The following is a 22,500-nucleotide window of genomic DNA, read 5'->3' as shown; positions in this document are numbered from 1 at the left end:
GGTTTGTTTATACAAACTGGACAAGAAGTATGTTTGTATCTGGACACCAGCAGCTTGTTAAACTATTACAAACTCCTTATTGGTTTGAAAAGGCTGTATCCTGTGTGGAGGGCAGACATGCAAATAGTTTTTGCCTACGCAAATTCTGTTCCTTAATGTAACCGGAAAGTAATAAAAATTAAGTCCACACCTTGAATGATTCTTACCTCACACTGAACTCATATTTATGTGGGGTTTTTTTTACAGTGCTAAATGTTTATGTTGTGTTGTTTTTCTGTATATTCTTTCTGTTTGTCGTGTTTTGTAATTCTGTTTATGTGTGTTTGGTGTGTTGTAATTCTGTGTGTGTGTTTGGGTGAATCTGCCTGTCTTTCCCTCTATCAGAACACAACACTGTTCCCATCAGATACCCCTGAAACTACAGGACTGATCTCTCTCTGTCTCTGTCTCTGTCTCTCTCTCTCTCAGCAGTTTCACTGTGAATCCACTGTTCTGTGCAGAGCTTAGTGAATGTGGCACTGACAGAGAAAACGTTGAATTTTAAACTGGTAAACAGCGTCAGCATCAATAAAACACAATGAAATTGATGGACTGGTAAAACATTGTACTTTTGTTGTTTCTTTTGGCATGCCTGCGCACGCGCACATGTGTGTGTGTGTGTGTGTGTGTGTGTGTGGGGGGGGGGGGGGTGTTTCTAAGCTGAGGAACATAGCATCCGTCCAGCGACCGCTCCATCAGGCTGCAGCAGGAAGGCTCTCCGGCTCACAGGGACATTCATTGATCTCAGTCTCTCTCTGTCACAGGAAAACAAAAACAAAAACAAAAACAAAACGTCTCCCACTACACTTTTTTCTGCCTTTCTAACAGAGATGTGTTAGCACACGTGAAACGGATAAGGACTCGTTGACGGACACATTCATCTCATTATTAACACAGTTTAGGACAAGCCACAGCCGCACCGTAAGAACAAATGAAAAGTCCGTTTAAAATCACAACTCATTTCACAGAGAGACGCATAAGAAATACAGTCATTTTATTAATCACTTTTTCATGTTTACATAACAGACTTTTTTCTTACAGCGTAATGATCAGTTTGGAACGTCCCATAGAACAGTCGCTGCCCTGACACAGACCAACAGGCCATGGTTACAGAGCCGCTTGAGTGACTGGGCCGCGTCCCAATGCTCCGCGGTGTTCCCTTTTCTACGACCTTATTCTCTTAGTTAACAGGATAGTGGCTGTCCTGATTACTCTGTCATATTACTCTGTATCACTCCTAACACAACAGGATCACCCATCTGACTGGATATTTCTGCACAGAGACAGCTCCCATAGGCAATGTGTGGAGTGGCATCTGCTGTTTCACCTGTGTTAAGGGAGGTCTTACTGCGCGTGTCGTGTGTGTTAAGGTCTTACTGCGTGTGTCGTGTGTTAAGGAAGGTCTTACTGCGTGTTTCACGTGTGTTAAGGAAGATCTTACTGCGTGTGTCGTGTGTGTTAAGGAAGGTCTTACTGCGTGTGTCGTGTGTGTTAAGGTCTTACTGCGTGTTTCACGTGTGTTAAGGAAGGTCTTACTGCGTGTGTCGTGTGTGTTAAGGAAGATCTTACTGCGTGTGTCGTGTGTGTTAAGGAAGGCCTTGCTGTGTGTTTCATGTGTGTTAAGGAGGGTCTTACTACGTGTTTCATGTGTGTTAAGGAAGGCCTTGCTGCGTGTTTCATGTGTGTTAAGGAAGGTCTTACTGCGTGTATTTGTCTCTTTTGGAGCAGTGAAGATATCTCTGTGTTCTGGAGCTAAAACAGGAGCTCTGGTTATTGGCAGCATTCCTCTGGTCCACTGTGGCAATGTTATACTGACCCGGTCCAACCATGTTCTAAAGAGCGCAGAACACAGAACGTAGAAGAGGTCAACTCAGTACTGTCCCACTGGCTGACACGTCACTGCATTCTAACATGAGCCCACTGTGAGGAGAAGCCATGACTAAAGTGTACCAGCCGTAAAGTAGGGCAGCAGACTCTGCCTGCAAACACTGTGTCTGTGAGGAGCTCCACTGCATGAACCCCTCACGGCTGGACTGAACGGTTAAACAGGTGAGCTGCAGGTCACTGACGTAGTCTGTGTTTCACCAGTAAGGGATTTTTTTTAGCATACAGTGCTGTTGTGGCATCAGTGTACTGTAAGCTTAAGTATATAACTTAAGTTTAGGTGTATTTTACTATGTGGCTCTTTTGGGGTGTTAGATGTTTTTGTGCACTCACGTAATTTCTGTTGTGGATTCTGTCCAGTCTCTTGGTGAATCGGGGGGCAGAGGAGAGAAAAGGCGGGGCACGGTGATTTTCTTCACTGGAAACTCCGCCCGCATCATACCAGCCAGGCCCAGGGAAAGTCTGCCCACATGGTCAGCCGATGTTGGAGAGAGAGAGAGGGTGGGGGGAGAGGGAGAGAGAGGGAGGGAGGGAGGGGGAGAGAGAGAGAGAGAGAGAGAGAGAGAGAGAGAGAGAGAGAGAGAGAGAGAGAGAGAGAGAGAGAGAGAGAGAGAGAGAGGGGACAGGAATAGCCAGAGTGAGACTCCAAAACACCAGCCTTCAGCATGCGTGGCTATTTTTATTACTGACACAATAACCACAGACTGGTCAGTGTTTATAAATGAATCAGTCACTGGCCAATGTATTGCTTTTTTAGTAGTTAGAGATGTGAAGTCAGGTGTTGGTGTATAATGTTCAGGTGAGCAGGTGGCACACTGACCGCTGGGCGTGGGCACTGGGACAGGGTGCTCAGGTAGATTCTCTCAGTGGGCGTGGCTGGGTACTGGTCCAGGGCACTAAACACACCATGCATCCTCTTCTCTGGCCTGCATAACTCCTCTCCAAACCTTGGCACCTCTTTCGTGTACTGTCCCGGGTCCAGACTTACCCTACCCTTTATTGAGAGAACAGACAACTTTCGGTTTCTTCTGAGTCAAAAGAAGACGCTGCTCTGTGGTGGAAAGGTGTGTGGACAGGCCGGTGATTGGGACGTTGATGTGAGCCCCTGTAAATTCTAGCCCACAACAGAATGTGTCTCAATAGCTTACATTTGATACTTTCAGCACTTTTAAAGTCTCCAAATTATGGTTTTTCCACAGTGGAAAAAACAGGCTGTGCTCTACCATACGGTCTGTTAGTGTTTCTTGACAAAGCATGTCAGAATCCTGCACATTCAAAATCTCTCCCTGCTCTAATACACCTGATCCAGCCAATCAAGTCTCTCCCTGCTCTAATACACCTGATCCAGCCAATCAGTCTTCATAGTGAACTGACAGAGCAGAAGGAGAGATTTACACTGTGCAGTGCTGTGGTGCTTCCAAGAACAGACACACTGCACTGACAGAAGATCCCAGGGGGTAGGGATCATGTGAATCCAATGCACTGGTTTACTTCATAATGTTTTAGCAGTATATCTTTCTACACGTATGGCCTGGAATAAAGACAGTGATTCCTTTCGGTCTTTAGATATGAGCGGTGAACTCACTGGAGCGGCATAGTGTCCGCAGGGACTGGCCTTGTCTCTGGAGCTGGAAAAACAGTCGTATGGACCGCGTTTCCCAGCACCGCTGCTCAGGATGATGTCAGTGGAGGTCTTCAGGTTATATGTACCAGGACTCAGGCCACTGTCCTTCAGAACATACACACACACAGACACACACACGCACACACAGACACACATACATACACACACACAGACACACATACATACACACACACAGACACACACGCCCGCACACACATACACACACACGCGCACACAGACACACATACAGACGCACACACACACACACACACACACACACACACAGACACACACGCCCGCACACACATACACACAGACTCCGACACACATGCACACGCACACGCACACACACGCACGCCCGCACACACATATACACAGACACAGACACACATGCACACACATATACACAGACAATCCTAATTGTCAAAATATCTCTGACCCCAACTCTCAGTGGAACATTAACTTTTAAATCCAATCCTATTATTGACACAAGATGATCAGCTTACTTAAAAAAAAAACAAAAAACGCCCCTCTGGATCTGGGACATTCACACAAAGCATCACAACAGAGCCTCATCGTCAGCCGAACTAGTCATTAATTATGGATTGCTGGTTCCAATTACACCGCGTTAAACATATACATGTTCCTGCATACCGGAACAGTACATTGTAACAGGATATTTTAACATGTATCAGCGTTTGCCATGGAAACCAGTTTGACATGTCACATATCAACATAAGCTCTGGTCGGGTATCATTTTTTTTACTACATCCATGATAACTGTAGAAAAACACAGGTTGTGCAGAACAATGTTCCAAGCAGAGGTGGCAGTTTGCGCTGGGTTATCCCTACAGTTGTACCTGTCAGATAATTAACACATTTGTTTAACTGTCATACATAAAGCTGGTTAAGTTAGGTCTATATCTTCCAAAGTGCAGGAGTGTGATTTCAGTTGCTGATGAAGGACTATTTTGAAGCTTGATTTTGAGTTTGAGAGGAAGATCTTCTCTTTACCACACACTCAGTGGGAAAACGCTCCAGAAGCGCTCTGCTCTCCATCGAGGGCCGTGTGCTAACTGACTGCCTCGCCTTCTCCTCCAGAGCCGCAGAAGGGACACCTCCTATCCCATAGGTACCTGGGCCAGGAGTCCAGCTCTGTAATAAACATACACACACATGCGCGCGCACACACACACACACACACACACACACACACACACACACACACACACAAACTTCAAGAAGAAACTCCTCTGGGAGAATAATTCTATTGTTCCATATCCCTAAAATACCACACAGTATCTGTTTCTCTATGTTTAGACAGACCTAGCGTCCCAATGATTAGATACCCTTTGTCTCCCTCTAGTGGCGCTAACTTGTACCTGCACGTCTCTGAAGCGTTCTTCCCTGGTTTCGCAGATTCCCCTCACACTGCGGGGTCTCTTCTCCAGCTCCTCAATAAAACTAGTAATGTTGTAAGTGTCAGGACCTATTTTAGTCTTCTGAGGCAGAGAGATCAGGAGTAGATAATGGCATAATAAGAGACACTGTCATTTAAATATATCAGCCTTTCTTAGGTAATTAAAACAACAACAACGTGATAAGAACTCATTCTCCAATATTCATACACCCAAAATAATGAGTTTACTCCATTAGAAATCACGGATAAATCCAATAAATCACAGTTTCCCAGTCCTGTTCCTGGTGGCCCACAGCATTACATAATTCAGCTCACTCCCTGCCTTAACACACCTGACTTAATGAACCAAGGGCTTGGTAATCAGCTGATGATGTTGAATCAGGTTTGTCAGAACAGAGAGAGATGGCTTGAGAAACACTGACATACATCACAGGTGTGTTTATACTTTGTGGATGTATGCTATCTGTACGGGTGTACCGTCCGCTCTCTCGGCAGGTAGCAGTTCCTCAGGTGTGTCATTTGTGCCAAGCGTGCTGTCTCCAACGCGCGTCTCCACCCAGGACCCCTCGCCCGTACCTGCACAGCCCTGGAACTGAAGTCACCGCTCTCCACGTTATATGTGCCAGGCCCTAGGTTTCTCTCCTGTTACACACACACACACACACACACTGCGCGTCAGCACTATGTGTCTGTGTGTGTTTGTGTGTGTGTGTGTGTGTGTGTAAATTTCAGCGGTATTTACCAGGTCACTTGTTCTCTTCTTGCAGTAAGGGATCTCTGTGTAGGTGCCAGTGCGTTTGTTTGCGGGATGAACTCCCGCCACGTCAAACCTATTGGACACAGACTTAACTTATTCTCTTGATTTGACACTTGATTAACTGTCAAACCTCCGGAAAAAAATACAAGAAAAATGCTGTAGATGCGGTGGTTACCTGTACTCTTGTTTCAGTGTAATTATACCATAATTATACAAGAAGAAGAAGAAGAGGAAGAAGAGGAAAAAGAAGAAGAAGGAGAAGAAGAAGAAGTAATCCATGGTGTATATACTTTTTAACGTACTAAACGTGTAACTTTTAAATGGCTACCTCGCCGCTTGGGTTCCAAACGGGGCCCCCTTGAACTTTTTCTCTGCCATCTCTTGGTTGAGAGACCTTCACTGGAAAGGATCCATTTGTTTGTGTGTTATGTGTCTATGACAACGATGACGCCTGCCCAATTCATAACGTATTAATGAAGTCCAGTAGCAGCGGGAGGACAAGGTAATGTAGCTTAATCAGATTCACTCATTACTTTTCGCGTGGACTATTTCCAGGCTCTGTTAGAAGTTGCCATTCGACGCTAATGTACGAAACCGCTCCCCTTTGAAAAAAATAATCTCCACCGTTTTTGAAGGAATTGCATAATCGATCGTTCTGAACCCGATATTATTAAGGATAAGAAAAAAAATCATTTTCCACTTTAAATCAATGCGAAGTACACTTTTTTTTCTGAGACACTTGATTAAATGGTCGTTTTAATCTTAATTTATTCCTGAAATTTGAGGAATGTAAGCATTACATGAAGAGACACATGAGCAATAACTATGTTCTTAGTGTGTCGTTACGGATTTTTGCAGTGTTCTGGCTATGGGACAGAATGTTCACACAGCGGAATGGTATAAAATTAAACAGAAACTAAAAGAAAATTAGCGAAGGCGTTAATAGGCTTTGAAATGTTGATGGACTAGGTGGATACTTTCTTTTCTTGACACGCTTGTATGTTGACAGATGAATGGCCAGCCAATAAAAATGCGTCTCGACCGTTTAAACTACCAATAAGGGAGCAGACTTTGCGGACGTTCTCCAGCCAAACTCGTTGTCGCCTTTACTGATAGGGTCCCTGACAACGTGAGTACAAACTGACGTTACGAGACCACCACCGGACTCAACGACCTGTGGAATATCACTGAAATTTTGACACATCTTAGGAAGCTGCAACAGTCAGGTATGTCAACAGCGATATTGAATGTCATTGCACAACGCACATAGCTCCCAAGATATTACAACTCAGGCAGCTAACCCTCACGTGACGCATCAATAAAACAAATACTGCTTAGCTAATGTTAAAAATAGTTAGCTAACCAACCACTGGGTCAACACTGCTAACTAGCGACGGTTATTTAAGAGGTGTTTTGCTATATTTAGTGAGTATCCTAACTTGGCATTCACTGTAGCACTGTCTTTAAATATGTCGCAGCGTGAACGGCCAGGTACGTACACTGTCGGAACACAGCAACTTTCACATTGCTGAAGTCAGTCTAACTTGCGGTTGAATAATAGACCAGCCAGAGGCGTGTGTTAACACATGCAGTAGCATCAATTATGGCTAGATAAGAGTTAACAGTTAAACGCCGCCCTCCAAAGTTGTTAAAACGATTTAAAACGCATGTTTGCGTTTCCCCTGCCTAGCTCAGACACCAAATTCGTAATAGACAAGAGTTGTCGGCATACTTAGCAAGTTCAGGTTTTCTGTTTTAGACGTTAACTTAAAGGTTATTGGGTTCGTTTGTTGCTCCAATAGTGTTGTTCAGTGAAACATCGTATTATTTATTGTACTCTCATAATTCACCCAATGCTGACATCACCTGCGGTTGTTTCACGCAGCAGGACTTTGCGTGAGGATAACTTGAGATATAGATCAAGACTGTTCAGTAGGAATGTTCTTCGGCAGCTGGGGCAACTTGTGACCTTTTGACTCAGAGTTTGTGTCTGAGAAATCCTTTCTGGTCGAATAGCCTGCTGCTGTGTTTAACAGTGAGACGTTACTTTCGACAAGGCCACTGTAAAGGTCTGTTCTTCGCGTCGCGTATAACTATGTAGGGGAAAGGTGACGGCTTGTACCTATACTGCTGTTACTCCTAGGGGTGTGTTCTTTGGTTCAAGTGATTCGCTCACATTAAACCCGAAGAGCATGTTTCTGCAGCCGTTTGAAGCGTTTTAGAACTGCTTTAAAACTCACAGGCTATCGGTTACTTCAGCAGCTCATTAACGCGTAGCCTGTGTATTGTCGTTAAGTTTCGTATGATTTTAGCAATCAGCCTTCCTTGTGAGTTTGGTTTATACAACAACTATTTACTTTAGTGAATGTTTAGTTGCACACCGAATCGGTCAATTTTTTGTGCAAACTCCACGCCTCATTTGTTTCACCTCAGTGACTTTGCCGGAGAAAGAGACGGTGACAGAACGCGCCGGGTTAGAGAGGACAGCACGTCGGCGCTTGGATGTTCACCCTGCCAGTGATCATGTCCACAGACAGAGACCCATCCGTCACAGCTAAACTTCTTCACCTCATCTTCCTCTCCACGTTCTGGGGCATGCAGATCTGGGTCACCTTCATCTCCGGTGAGTGACCCCTGGTTAAATTCAGATGCGTAAACACGTTGGTTTTAGACCAGGAGATGAACAGACGGATGAATAGATTTCGAATCTCATTTTGCTCAGTGACTGACTTGCTAACCTCCCAGTTTCTGTTTAATAAACAGGTGACTCAAGGTACTTCACATAACATCACACTGATTGTAAGCAACAATATGCATTGTAAATGATACACTGTAATTGTACCTCACAACTATAAATTGTGCTTATAATTGTAATTCACCAGCTTATTGAACAAACAGTAAGCAGACATTGAATGACTACACCCCTACACCCTGAGCAATGCAACAAATCTCCCCCAAAAAAGACCTGAAGAAAAAGAAAAGAACATATTTACAAGACTTTTTTCCTATGTTGTGAGGGGGAATCGTATGCATTATTTATTTATTTTGTTGTTGTTGTTGTTGTTTTTGGGCGTGGTGGTTTTTGGGCGTCTGTGGTCTCTCTGTTTCGGCCCAGGCTTTGTGATGGACAGCAGTCTGAACAGACACACTTACGGCTTCATCCAGAGTCGCCTCTTTCCCTTCTACCTGCACGTCGGCTCCGCCTGCGCCTTCTTCAACCTCGCCATCTTCGCCATGTACCACCCCAGCGACATGCTCGACGACAGGGAGGCCTTCCAGGTACACTGCCTCTGCCTGGAGCTCAGGCCGCGGCCTAACTGAACACCTGCCTCCTCCGCGGTGTCCCTCCTTTAGGTTTCATACTGCTAGACATGCTTTCACTGTGGCTTTAGTGAGTCACTGCCTCTCATCCTCTGTGTGGCGTCTGTTGTGAAATGTTAAACCATTTAAGTGAAAAGTTCACTCTTGTTGATGGATGGACCTGGTTTGACAGTGACAACCTGGTAATTAAACTGTCAACGCGATTTTTTCGGATATGTTATTATTTTCGGTGGACCAGTATTTGCCAGTGTGTTGTGATGTTTGTATTTTGAAATCCAGTAGGTACATCAGTGCATGAATTTAGTGGGCTGACAGATGTCAATAGCTTTACTTGCTGTGTTAGGGAACTGTCCCTAAAGATGCTGCTTTGTCCTGCTCTGTGTGAGAATGAATGAGAACAGTCCCCGTGAGGTTACACCATGTCCCGAAAACCATTGGATGTCAGGGAATCGGTCTTTGTTTTTATTTCCTCCCTATTTGATGGTTAATTATTAATCTGGAAATACGTCATTCTCTGTTAATGGCAGGGTGACTTTGTTGAAGGCTGTCAAGGAAACTTTTCAAAGACAATTAGAAGAGAATAAAAGATGAATAGTCCAAAACCTCTCTGACACAGCGCAGATGGCAGGATTCTTACCAACAGTGAACTCACTCTTCAGTATGAAATGTCTGCATGAAATCTTATGATTAGGTCCTGTGTGTTTGGTATGGGCTTTCAAGAAAAACACAGCGGCTATTTCTCTGTACTTCAAAAGTGGATTCAATCTGCTTCATTCTTCATAGTGTCATGCTTGTTTTAGCCCATCCTCTCTCTCTCTCTCTCTCTCTCTCCCCCTCTCTTTCTCCCCCCCCCCCTCTCTCTCTATCTCTCCATCTCTCCCCCTCTCTTTCTCTCTCTCTCTCTCTCTCTCTCTCCCCCTCTCTTTCTCTCTCTCTCTCTCTCTCTCTCTCCTGCAGATCTTTATCTTCTTTGTGTGTGTGACGGTTGCGGCGGTCAATGCCCAGTGGTTTGGCGAGATGGCGTCTGACATCATGGCGGACATGCACCTGATTGAGCAGGCCTGTGGGCTGGGGCAGGACATCGGCCTGTCGTCCAATCGCGAGGCTTACGCCAAGCTCTGTGAGTCCGACCCAAAGTACAAGCGTCTGAGCAGCCGCCTGTGGCTCTACCACCTGCTGTCCTCCCTGTGCAACCTGTGCTGTATCGTCTGTAACGGGTACAGCCTGTACTACCTGGCAGAGAACCTGTCCACTCTCTGACCACGCCTCCCTGTTCCTCAGACCAAACCAAATCTTCTTACAATGCAAGTCAACCCCCGCTGCTCCTGCCCAAGTGGTACACCCCAACATTACCCCACTCCGTACAATTGTGCAGGCCAGTCCGAGTGCTTTCATAGACCAGCGCAGGACTAAATTAACACTCTCAGAGTTAATCAGATGCGAGAGAGTTTGCCGTGCTGCTGTTAATGCTTCACACGCACAGACGACGGCCTCCCCAAAGCTGTCATTTTTTTTTGACTGTACTGTATATAGGAAGTGTATAATACCCGGTACTGTGGTTATATTTATAGGAGTAGGGTTTTTCTGTGGGGGGCTCCAATGAAGAGGTGCTGTAGAAAAAAATGCAAATCCAAGCTGACTTTTTTAAAACTCTCGTAACCATGATAAGGGACATTTTAAATGTTTTAAGTGCATTGATTTAGCTTGAAAGGCTGGATTTTTTTTAATGAACTTTTTATAAAATGTTTTTGTTAAGAATGGGAGGATGCACTACAACCACAAATCTGAGCTGAACAGAAGAAGACACGCAGATTAGAGACCTGAATTTCCTGACCGAGCCTGTTCCTCTCACAAGCTGAGGTCGACTTTTACACCTCTCTCTCTCTCTCTCTTTTTTTCCCTTCATTTTTATTGTTTGTTTTTTACTTTCAGCGGGATAAAGGTGTAGTGGTCGGTACATATCTTCACCTGAATCATATTCTCAGTATTTCCCGGATGCCACACCTAGAACGCAACCAGGTTCACCTACAGAGTGACAACCTTTCACCTAGACTGAGTGGTCACACACACACACACACACACACACACACACAGATGCTTCACATGAATGGTCCTGTATTGCAGCAGGGAAATGAGAGCTGGGTAGCTGATTTCTGTGGTGCAGTCGCTCTGGGAGGCTTTGTGATGTATGCTGCTGTTCTTTCAGGTTTTGGGGCTTTTTTGTGTTATTCTCAGTCCTGTAGGAGTAGGTGTGAAGATGCCGCCCTCTGCTCTCCCAGTTTTATCTGAGTTTCACAGCCCATTTTACCAAAGATTCTGGCCTTGCTGGTTATTCTGGTCCGGCCAAGATCCGCCCGCCTCTCCCAGCACTGCCTGCATGCATAGACACACAACACTGAGACGCGCCCACACACACACACATGCACACACGCCCACCATCACGCGCCAGTGAAGACACTGCTCAGGTTTGACATGTGTGTCTCTGAAAAATCTGTTTGGTTGTTTACTGGCTAAACAAAGTGGACCAGCTGGAATATCTGCAAACATGGAAGGAAAAGTTTTTTTTTTTTTTATGGCTTTACAGGACTACAAATACCTCAGATGAATTGAGATCAAAAATATATGTACAGATTCAAATTTTTTTTTTTTTTGCCTGTATATGCATGTTTGTTCTGCTGGTCCCTTGTTTTCTGATTTTATCTTTGACTTTATTGTTTGAACCCAGATCTGTCACAGTAAGAAAAGCAATAATAATTGCATTGAATGATGATGCAGTTAGACTCTGATGATGGGTGTGTATATGCATATTCTGGGCACGTGCAGCATTAAGTGAGGTACACGGGTATTGGACGTGGGCATTTTTTTTTTTTTTCAGTGATGACATGTTCTCTCCAGGTCCTGTCCAGTCCTGAGAGAGAATATGACACTGCAGTGGACACCCTGCCCTCTTTTACAATATAAACCAGTGCTAAAAGGCCCTTCTCTCTTGCCATCTCTCTCTCTCTCCGTCTCTCTCTCCCTCTGTGGGATGTTTATGTGTATTGCGTGTAAAGGGAGTGTTTTGGTAGTAAACAATGGCTGTGCCTTGGGGAAGGATTGGCCTGTTAAACGGTGTTTAGAAGCTTTGTATGACGTAGAAGAAGATCTACTGATTTAGAGTTCTGTTAGGCCTCAGTGTAAACGCACACCCAGCCAGCGCAAAAGAACCGGCAGCTAACGCACGTCTGTTTCTGTGCCGCTGTGGGCTCCGCTGCAGCGCGCACACACAGACATGGCGCAGAGAGCTGAGGTATGACAGACTCAAACATCCAGCTGAACCCAACACTCTTTTTGTTTGCTCTGAGAGGAGAGTGGAAAATTCCGGCGCTGTCGGAGCCCGCGGCTTTTCCTTGTCCTGTTCACGCGGAGGTGAAATGACTCTGGGTGAGTGTGGCGGTCTCCCCCTCAGATCACTTCCAGCTATATGAACATTAACATCACAGATCAGTTTTCTGTTTTTTTTTAACTGAACAGCATAGAGAAGAGTTTGGGCATCTGTCTTCGGCTATCATTGTGTTTCTGATTCATATGAAGATGTTGGATTTCTCGAACAATGCAAGCTAGTTGTTACAATATGGAAAACACTACTGTGTCATAACTATAATGAAAGGATTTTAATAAAAGATTTTATTGTGGAAGTAAAGCACGTGTACCTGTTGCTGTTTACGTTTGATTTCATTACTGGACGGCTCTCTGGACTCACACGGCTGTTTATTAAGAGTGACAAGGCCCTCAGTGCCTTTGACAGTACACTCCCCATGGATGTGTGATAGTCTGTGGTGTTACGATTTTATTTTCTTATTTTTAATTTTGAAATAAAACTGCTGTTGTACAACCATCTCCGTTTACACGTGTCATTATTCGTGAAGAGAATACTGAGGTATGTGTTGTTAAGGCAGAGACCACAGCTCCACACTGACAACATTCACAACCATTTTTCTTAAAGCAGAACAACAACGGCAATCGAGATAAACAGCAAAACATGGTCCTACTTCTAGAACTGAACTATCCTAGACAATGGTCCTAATACTAGAACAGAACTATCCCAGACCACACACCTGTCGCTGGTACAGTTCTATCAAAGACTATGACTTGACTCTCACAATGGAACAGAAGGAGGAAGTTGAAGGAATAGGTAAAACTCAGAGGCTCATGTCATGGAAAGAGAAATTCTATATTTTATAATAACAGCTCTATAAATAATATTTTGAGGTATTTTTTTTTTGGTCTAGTTTGCTATTATGATCAAATAATTTTTTTGATGATTTAGTTAAAACACTGGCAAGAAATGTCAACGATTAAAAGATTGTACATCGTCTAACAGAAAGAAAACAAAAATGAATCCCTGCTTTATAGCGATGCTTATGGTAAATCTGAAAAGTATCGTAATGTAATTTAACCTGCTGAGGAAGGATCTGTCTATAACGTATAAAATAGTGTTTTTCTTAGAGAGTAACCGGTCATCTCCCAAACACAGGACGACACAGGATTCCACACGTGAGTTATAATCACAAAGTAAGAAACTTCTTCTAAAACTTTTATGATTATAGTAAACATCACAACAGACTGAAACTTGTTTGTTCTCTTTGCTTTCCACTGTTGTTTCTGAATCACGTAAGAGTCAACTGTGAAGTGACCACTGTATCTCCATGTGACTCCTGTGGCTGTAACCGCTGGAAAACACATCATGGCACATTTTCATTATCAAAGGAACGGTACGTTACTGCTGTCCTGGGACCAGTCATTCTAAATGGTACAAGGGTAATACAAGTTCGTAGGTTCATTTTTTTTTTTTTAAAGTGGGTAGCAGATCCTCATGGTCGATCCCAAACCCAGTCTGAACCCTGGATACAGCGGTTCCGTGAAGGTGGTTTGGATTCGGTGGAGGAAAGTCATTGTGTCCAACACACTGTAGAAACACAAAATTCCTGCTTTGTGATCCAAATACACGCCGACTCTGGAGCCTTTGGAGATTGCGGGAATTTCCGTCTGTTTTGAGTTGTGCAAAAAGCTGTTCGTGGTGGGAGAACACGTCAAACACCAGGACTGATCGTTATGTCCAAGCACACACTCCTCACCCCCCCCTTTCCTGCCGATCCCGTCGTAGGAGACTCCGACGTTCACGCCGTCTTCTCCCATCCACTCCACCTCAAAGTAACAGCGACCGCACACGCTCTCTCTGCACAGCACCTGGTAATAGACCTCGAATCTCTCTGGGTGATCCGGGACTGCCTCTGTGTTGGCGCTGAATGTCACCTCTCTGTTTCCCTCAGACAGACACAGGTCTCGATGTGCTGTGTTCACGTCCAGAGTCAGGGGACCAGAATCTGACAAACACACACACACAAAACACAAATGAAAATGCACCCAGAGGTCCTTTCCATGAGTTTGATCATAGATCTACACAAGTCCAGAATACAACATGTGTTTTGCTTTTATTGACTTGTTTGTGTGCTTGTGTGTGTGTGTCTATGTGTGTGTGTTTGTGTGCTTGTGTGTGTGTGTCTATGTGTGTGTGTATGTGTGTGTGTTTTATATGACTCACATTCTAAGAACTGCTCTCTGGTCTTTGGTTCAGGTGTTGGAATGAAGCGAAGATTTTTCACTTAAAAAAAAAAAAACATTTTGAATGAACAAAACAGAGAATCAACAAAAAACACATGCATTTTAAACTTCACATAAAACATTATTAAATAAAACAAACATTACCTCTCTTAGATATTGAGTCAAACTGCTGTTGACACAAATCTTCAAACTGTTCTTTCAGTGGAGACAGAAACGACTTCACCATGTTAAAAGAGAAGTCCGGATTTACGATTATTCCAGGTGAGGCCTCGAATCCCGTGTCGCCGAGAGATCTGAAACTCTACGCAGGTGAAGCAGAAAAGTAAAACCGTTAGGGTTAGGGTTAGGGCTGTGATACATCCCAGTGAGGAGCAGTAAACTAACAGAGGGCTCTGAGAAGGCCGGCGGTTTTACCTGGAGGAACTGGGCATGATCCTTTATGTCTGAAAGCTTTTTCAGTTCGGCCACGTTGTTCTTCAACTCTGTGATCTCCTGCTTTAGCTGCTCCATGAAGCTCTGGCCCTGCTTGAGTTCAGCCTGCTCCTTAGCTCTGATCATCTCGACCAGCTCGGAGTGTCTCTTCTCCACGGACTCGGCCAACTCAGAGAAGATCCTGTCGCAGTCCTCCACCGTCTCCAGAGAAGAACACTGTTTGACAATAAAGGGATGCAAACACTGTTCTGACTTTGGCAAGTCCGAGAACGTCAAAGTGCTAGACAGCTACAGAACTTGGTCCAAATGCCATGTCAGGAGAGAAATCTGGTTGAGCCCTCAACAGACATTTTGTGTTTCTGGGTAGAGGGATGCTGTGATTGGTTATAGATCAAAACTGCCAATGAAGCGTTTAGGTTCTACAATAAGTGAACGAGATATGTATTTTTATAAGAACCTGTACTGTGCTCTCTACCTGAATATATCAGAATGCCTTCTTTCCTTGTGACCTTCCTCTCTTCATGAAGAGGATAAATGTCAGTTCTGAGAGGGACATTCTAGAGAGCATTCACAAAATGCACGCCTGGTGTTGGACCCATTGTTAAAGGAGTCATGTACTGGTACACAATCCATTAATTTAAAAAAATAATTCCAATACTGTTTGAACCACAACATTTTAAAATGGGTTCTCCAGTGGTCAGCTGTTGCCCTGGCCTAGTCTGTCACTCACCTTGAGAGAGAGCATAGCATCTGTCAGCTCATCCAGTTCCTGTTCTCTCTCCTGGATTCTCTGCTGACACTTCTTCTGGATTTCTCCCAACTCCCTCTGTAGACCACAGAAATAACAAGCCCAAACCCACCATTACAGATATGCATCAACAAGGTTGTACGAGTAAACTCCGTATGTACCGATTACTGGCTACGTAAATACATAAAGCTAAGTTAATCGAGATTTACGAGGTTTCATTAAGTGTAACGACTACCCCTAGACCCTCCGCCAAACTACTGTGGTTTTTAAAACCGTTTTAACAAACCTAAAAGACGCTTTAAAATGTTATCACGTGGGCCTAGAAGACTCTCGTGAGAGTTGAAAACAAGTTGAACCGAGGGGCCCGACTCATACCTGACACGAATGAAAAGCCTCCAGGTCGCCCGCCCTGTCTCCACCCTGAGCGGAGTCGTGGATTGGATCGGTAGCTTCGAGTCCCGTATCCCTTAGTTTCTCCACCACTTCCGCAAACATGGTATTTTTGTTTAGAGCAGGTCGTGGACTGAAGGTTTGTCTGCATTGTGGGCAGCTATAAACTCCCCCCTGCTCGCTCCCATCCCAGTAACCCTTAATGCACTCCATACAGTAACTGTGTCCACAGGGAATAGTCACCGGGTCCTTCAGAAGATCCAGGCAAATCACACAACTGAACTGGTCCTCGCTGACCGTGATGAGAGCCTCCGACATCTTTTGCTGATCAACAGAGATGATCAGCAGTGATCAAAAAGTTTCTGCACACTGTCACAGACCCGCCTCTCACAGCTATTTCTTTACCTCTCCACCTGCCGGGGCGTGGGAAAGTAAGAAGTGACTCACTTTGCATAATCGGTGACTTACCTGGTTGTTGCGTCAATGTGGGCGTGTTTAGGACAGAAAAAAAATAGGATATGAGAGTAAAAATCTTGCAGGACTGTCCTGGCTTGAGGAATGAGTTGTGTAGGTTTCGGCTTTGTGTTTACGTAATTACTGAGCAGAACATGTCCGCGCAGGTCTCTGTATATCCACGACGGCTAAGGACCAAACTGAGAGGCAGGGAGGACGACCAGTCCTGCTGGAAAATAGACGTGTAACTGGTTCCTGTCAATACACTTGGCTTTGGGTTTGCACGTATGTAAACGTCTCTATGACGCTGTACATGAGCTAATTAAGCTGAATAAATAAGCTGATTAAATAAGATAAATAAACTAAAATTCAGTTGACTTTTAAAAAAAACGGGATATTAACTTATAGTGCTGAGCAATCTAACAGTTGCCTCATAGTTTCCAAATGATGGTACAGGTCTGTTAAAACCGAGGGACTCATAAATAGGTATAAATAGTAATGTCATAACTATTACAGATATTTTAGAAGTTGTGAGAGTAAAATTCCCGGACAAATATTTCACAAGGAGCACAATATTTCGGCCGTTTTCCTCTGCTCGTGGCTGGCCCGTGTCCGTGCAATTCTTGTCATTCTTCCTCGTGACAAAAACGATGAGTCGTACAATAAACAATGACTGCATCGATTTCCCGACCGAACTTTCAAAATCCACCCCTTTTGCGTGTTCACTGTCACGTTGAAACTTTAAGTTCTTTTCTTCGCCACTGGAGGGCCCTGTCATTTCAGCTCACTGCTTTGGGAAAGTCACCCCTCTTTATCAGTTTACAGTTCGTCCTCTTCACAGGTTACAGCGCAGCCGTTTCTGATTGGTTAGTACTTTAAATTACTTTTATTGAACCAATCAACAACATAAGATTACGATAGCAATGTTGAGTAAAGTAGCAGCGGATTCAGTCTCGGCTGTAGCCAGAGTATCAGGGTTTTTGGTAAGTTTTGGCTGTCATGTGGGGTAAGAGTAATGGTAAGAGATCTTATTCTGAAAATATCCTTTTACTATTCCAAATGGGAAAATGTTCAAATGAATACAGTGTTGGATTTACGACGCATGTAGTTTGCAATGTACATACACGAATGAGTACTATTTGCCTTAAGCCCTTAGGAGGTAGCTGCCAGCAGTCCAGCGCAGTGGCTGACTTGCTTGCTAACGAAGCTAACCACAAGGTTAACCCGTTTTCACTCAGATCAAATGCACACATTATAACAGGCTCTGGTTTACAGATCTAACAGCTGAACATATAATGCTTGCCATAGACGTGAAATCACGTGTAGGATCTTTATAGAACTCTGCTACGTACATGGTCACAGGATATAGTTTCTCTTCATTACTGCAGAATGCACGTTAGTTCAGTTTGGAGAATGTGATAACGTCTCTGGCCTCAATTCTATTTTAAGTTTATGACAAAAGATTTGTATCGCAACCCAGGGACAATCCAGATTTATTCCAGGAGGGCTCGTTTGTGCATAGACTATGTGTGTGGCATGTGTTGCTGTTGCTGGGGGACATTATTGGCTTGAGTCACTCCGTCTGAAATGCGTTGATTGATCAGTTGCAGATTTAGATCTGGGCTCTGGTATAAAAATCGACTCTGGGCTTGGACTAAATTGCTGCGTGAATCTCACAGATTGACAAGAACAAAATCCAGTTTCGTGTAACTGTGTCGTTTAGTTCGGGTCTGAAACCCTCCATCGTTAAGAAAGGAAACAGGCGCCACGGATAAAGATGTAGTTTGCATTGTTTCTCTGAAGTTATTTACAGTTAATTTCTACTCCTGTCCAGCAGTGTTATATGTTGATCTCCGTTCATCCTGTGCGCGCGAATGAAAAATACTCATGATCTGTCCTGCTTGCTCTTTGCCAATGAAATTCCGGCTGAGCAGACCATACGGCAACATATAGCAGGCACATGATTGGCTCACAGGAGTAAACCCCGCCCAACTGGGGGTGACACTTTCAGGAAAAACAAAACAAAACCCTCTTTGTAACATTAGCTGTATTTCTCTGCGTTGGCGCAAGATCCCGTCTCCAGCAGGAAGGAGGAAATACAGTAGAGTGCTTTCACGACGTTTGCTCCTTAGCTGGCGAGAGCAGCGGTGAGTGTGTTTTGGTGTCTTGGTTACGTTTCAGTAATACCTGTACGTGTGTGTTTGTAGATCTAGGGGATGACTCCTGACCTGTAATGTTTGTAAGGCAGTTGACCCATAGCCGGCTGGCTTCACACCTTTGTGCCACCTTCAGACGCGGAGGGACAGTGCTTGTCATGGCCAGACCCAGTTCAAGTAAGCTACAGCCAACACACACACACACACACACACACACACATTCTCACACTCACATCATTTTCTTGATATCTTACAGAGAACTCTCGTTGAACTCTATTCTGTATAATTAACGATTAATTACAGTAACCAGAGAAATATTTTTCAGTTTGCATTTTATAGAAATAACTCTGTGGGAGAAGTGATTTTTGCTCAGGGTGGGATGAACAAAAGTACTGACTGAGTCCCCCACTAGTCCTGTATGTGTGACCTCACTGGGATATTTGGTCATCACAAAGTCATGAGAAGCGAAGCCACACACACACACGCACACACGCACAGTTTATTTATTTTAGTTGCCATGGCTTAGATGAAGAGATGTAGTTTCTGTTTTAGAAGTGGTAATGACATTTTTTTTTATTTAAAAAAATTGCTTTCTCAGTGCCTGTTCCTGTTTCTTTACTATATTTGGCATGACCCATGACACTCCTGGCAGAATACTGTCAGTCTTTTTAAAGGGGAAGTTTATTCTGCAGTTCTCCTGTGTTCACTATGCAGAGTTAACCCACAGGAGTTAATGTGTAATCTTCAAATGCAGTGACATGTTGGCCAGTCTCATGAATCCTGGAGGACTGTGTGCTGTCTGTGTGTGTGTGTGTGTGTGTGTGTATTTGCATGGTGTGTGTGTATTTGCATGGTGTGTGTGTGTGTGTGTTCTTTGTGGAGCAGATTTGGCAAAATTTCGGAAGGAGTTTGCCAAGGCTAAGCATGTAGTCATCATCACAGGAGCAGGAGTGAGTGCAGAGAGTGGAGTCCCCACTTTCAGAGGAGCAGGAGGATTCTGGAGGAAATACCAGTCCCAGGTAACACACACACACACCCCGATACATGCATATATACATACATATACACACACACACACACACACACACCCTGATACACACATATATACATACATACACACACACACACACACACACACCCCGATACACACATATATACATACATACACACACACACACACACACACACACCTCGACACACACATATATACATACATATACACCGATACACACACACCAATACACACACACCAATACACACACACACACATACACACACACACACACACACACACACATGCACTCACAGACCCCGATACACACATATATACATACATATACACACATACACAAACATATACACTGATACATACACACCGATACACACACACCAACACACATATACACACCCACACATACACACACATGCTTAAAGACGTATCGATTAAACAGACAAGTTTTCAAATACAATCTCTTTTCCCTTCTTTCTTTCTTCCTGTCTTTTTTAGGACCTGGCCACTCCTCAGGCATTCTCACGGGACCCGTCTCTGGTCTGGGAGTTTTATCATTATAGAAGAGAGGTAATGAAGACTGTCAGAATGCAGGAGGACCATGAGCAGTGTCATTATAACACACCAGTTAAAAGCAGGAATCACAAATGTTGTGTGTGTGTGTGTCTGTGTGTGTGTTTGCGTGTGTGCGTGTGCGCGCGTGTCTGTGTGTGTGTGCTTGTGTGTGTGTCTGGATGTATATGTCTGTCCGTGTGTGTGTGTGTGTGTGTGTGTGTGCTTGTGCTTGTGTGTGTGTCTGGATGTATGTGTGTGTGTGTGTGTGTGTCTGTGTGTGTGTGTGTGTGTGTGTGTGTGTCTGGATGTGTGTGTCTGTGTGTGTCTGTGTGTCTGTGTGTGTGTATGTGTGTGTGTATGTGTGTGTGTGTGTGTGTGTGTGTGATAGTTGATGCGCAGTAAGATGCCAAACGCAGCCCACCTGGCCATTGCGGAGTGTGAGGCTCGGCTGGGCCAGCAGGGCCGCTCCGTCGCTGTGATTACTCAGAACATCGATGAGCTACACTTTCGTGCCGGTTCCAAAAACGTTCTGGAGCTCCACGGTGAGACACAGCAACAGCCTGCCGCTTGATTGGCTCACCGGCTGTGATTGGCTGGGAGATGCGATAAGATGACTGTGATAGGTTGATTGTTTATAAAAGTTAGTTAGGGCTCTGACAGGTCACTTAAACCTGTTTCCAGAGCAGTGACAAGTCGAATGAAGCTGGTCATATATTTCGTAGTGCATGTTTAAAATATACTTTTTACAAAATATGATTGATTGATAGTTTATTTCTGTTGTACATACATTCTCTCTCTCTCTCTGTCTCTCTCTCTCTCTGTAGGAAGTTTGTTTAAGACTCGTTGTATGACCTGCGGTGAGGTTGCAGTCAATAATAAGAGCCCTATCTGTCCTGCTCTGGAGGGAAAAGGGTAAAACACACACACACACACACACACACACACACAACTACACACACGCACACCCATGACTACACGCACAGACACACGCATTCACACACACACACACAGTCACACTTACACAAACTCTCTCTCACCAACACCATAAAGGGTTTATTCAGTATTGTTCAGTAAAACTAGAATTAGTAGAGCCGTATGTTGGGAGATAGATGCAAACCTTGGCCTGTAATTGGACTGATAAACCTTCACTAACATGCATGTGCTGTAAATAAGCCCTGTGTAGCGTAGGATTGAGGGAATGAAGTCCTTTAATGTCTCCTGTAGAGCACCTGATGGACATGTAGTCTGTCAGAAACACTGTCAGAAACACAACATTTATGAAGAGATCAGACTTTCCTTTTTTTTCTCCAAGGATGGACTGATGTCCTCTGTCCTCCTTTCCACTGAAGACATACCCGTGTGTGTGTGTGTGTGTGTGTGTATGTTATCGCATGTGTAGGTGTGTCTGTCTGTCTGTCTTACACACACTCACACCACAGTGTCATCTGAATTCATCTTCCTCACGGTTACGTTTTCTCTCTTTCTCCAGAGCACCTGACCCTAAAGCCAAGAGCGCTGCCATACCTGTGGAAGACCTGCCGAGGTTTGTGTGTTAGGGACGTCACGATTCCAACTTTTGGATTTGGCATAGTACAGATGTATTGGTGCTTAGTCTTAGATCCCTAGTCTGTATGTGTGGGTTTGTATGAGTGGGTTTGATTTATAGATTTATGGCTGGGTTTCAATGTCATATAACTTGACCACCAGGGGGCAGCAGATAACCACAGCTGAGTTTTCAGCCTTCTGGCCTGCTGTTCAGTGAGAAGAAAGGGAAAATTTTTTTAAGGCAATTGGAGATGATATGAATATTCTGTCACCGATATTATATTTGTGCTTTGTTTGCGTGTGCGTATATATGTCTGTGTATATCTGCATGTGTGCATGCTCACGTGTGTGTGCGTGTGTGTGTGTGCGTGTGTCTGTATATATATAGATTAGAGGTGGAACCGAATCCGAATACGGTATTCAGCAAAGCACAATAGTGGGTTTTTACGAATATTTATTTCATAAACATGTCAAAAAGCTGGTGTTCCTCATTAAGATTCTGAAACTTTGAGAATAAGGTCGTAATATTACGAGAATAAAGTCGTAATTTCAGAAGAGGATCA

At 44.2% G+C, this 22,500-nt stretch overlaps 5 protein-coding genes across 8 annotated transcripts in view; 3 read left to right on the top strand and 2 right to left on the bottom strand.

Moving 5' to 3' along the window:
* Positions 1-196, top strand: part of dhcr24 (24-dehydrocholesterol reductase) — a 10,906-nt gene extending 10,710 nt beyond the window's left edge. Inside the window, exon 9 of the mRNA XM_030773052.1 lies at positions 1-196. This exon is cut by the window's left edge and continues 1,643 nt beyond it. The gene's annotated coding sequence lies outside the window, so the exon portion shown is untranslated.
* A 498-nt stretch (positions 197-694) lies between these two features.
* On the bottom strand, positions 695-6,102 carry LOC115809188 (lymphocyte expansion molecule-like). Its single transcript, XM_030770754.1, has 10 exons — positions 6,053-6,102; positions 5,710-5,797; positions 5,445-5,609; positions 4,930-5,049; positions 4,562-4,702; positions 3,509-3,652; positions 2,744-2,917; positions 2,257-2,385; positions 1,741-1,871; positions 695-794 (listed from the first exon to the last, which is right to left on the bottom strand). The coding sequence occupies exons 1-10, from the start codon at positions 6,100-6,102 to the stop codon at positions 695-697; spliced, it is 1,242 nt and encodes a 413-aa protein (XP_030626614.1).
* Positions 6,103-8,247: 2,145 nt separating this feature from the next.
* On the top strand, positions 8,248-10,483 carry LOC115810904 (transmembrane protein 205). The gene is made up of 3 exons (XM_030772939.1): positions 8,248-8,347; positions 8,840-9,003; positions 10,003-10,483. The coding sequence occupies exons 1-3, from the start codon at positions 8,248-8,250 to the stop codon at positions 10,303-10,305; spliced, it is 567 nt and encodes a 188-aa protein (XP_030628799.1). The 3' UTR covers positions 10,306-10,483.
* Positions 10,484-13,878: 3,395 nt separating this feature from the next.
* ftr85 (finTRIM family, member 85) lies at positions 13,879-16,537 on the bottom strand. Its single transcript, XM_030770753.1, has 6 exons — positions 16,205-16,537; positions 15,812-15,907; positions 15,064-15,297; positions 14,794-14,950; positions 14,630-14,689; positions 13,879-14,411 (listed from the first exon to the last, which is right to left on the bottom strand). The coding sequence occupies exons 1-6, from the start codon at positions 16,535-16,537 to the stop codon at positions 13,879-13,881; spliced, it is 1,413 nt and encodes a 470-aa protein (XP_030626613.1).
* Positions 16,538-16,850: 313 nt separating this feature from the next.
* Positions 16,851-22,500, top strand: part of sirt5 (sirtuin 5) — an 11,156-nt gene continuing 5,506 nt past the window's right edge. The window contains exons 1-7 of one of the 4 annotated variants that reach the window (XM_030772484.1): positions 16,851-16,957; positions 18,880-19,005; positions 19,714-19,847; positions 20,336-20,407; positions 20,781-20,934; positions 21,217-21,304; positions 21,882-21,935. In XM_030772484.1, coding sequence (XP_030628344.1) covers positions 18,906-19,005; positions 19,714-19,847; positions 20,336-20,407; positions 20,781-20,934; positions 21,217-21,304; positions 21,882-21,935 — 602 coding nt within the window. In that variant the 5' untranslated portion in view covers positions 16,851-16,957; positions 18,880-18,905. Of the gene's footprint in view, positions 16,958-17,841; positions 17,891-18,730; positions 18,820-18,879; positions 19,006-19,713; positions 19,848-20,335; positions 20,408-20,780; positions 20,935-21,216; positions 21,305-21,881; positions 21,936-22,500 lie in introns of those variants that run through there. The other 3 variants (XM_030772485.1, XM_030772486.1, XM_030772487.1) reach the window with 3 other exon arrangements.

The sequence above is a fragment of the Chanos chanos genome, chromosome 4 (assembly GCF_902362185.1).
Source record: "Chanos chanos chromosome 4, fChaCha1.1, whole genome shotgun sequence".
Lineage (NCBI taxonomy): Eukaryota > Metazoa > Chordata > Actinopteri > Gonorynchiformes > Chanidae > Chanos > Chanos chanos.
The sequence above is the reverse complement of the archived record's forward strand: the minus strand, read 5'-3'. Positions and strand labels throughout refer to the sequence as shown.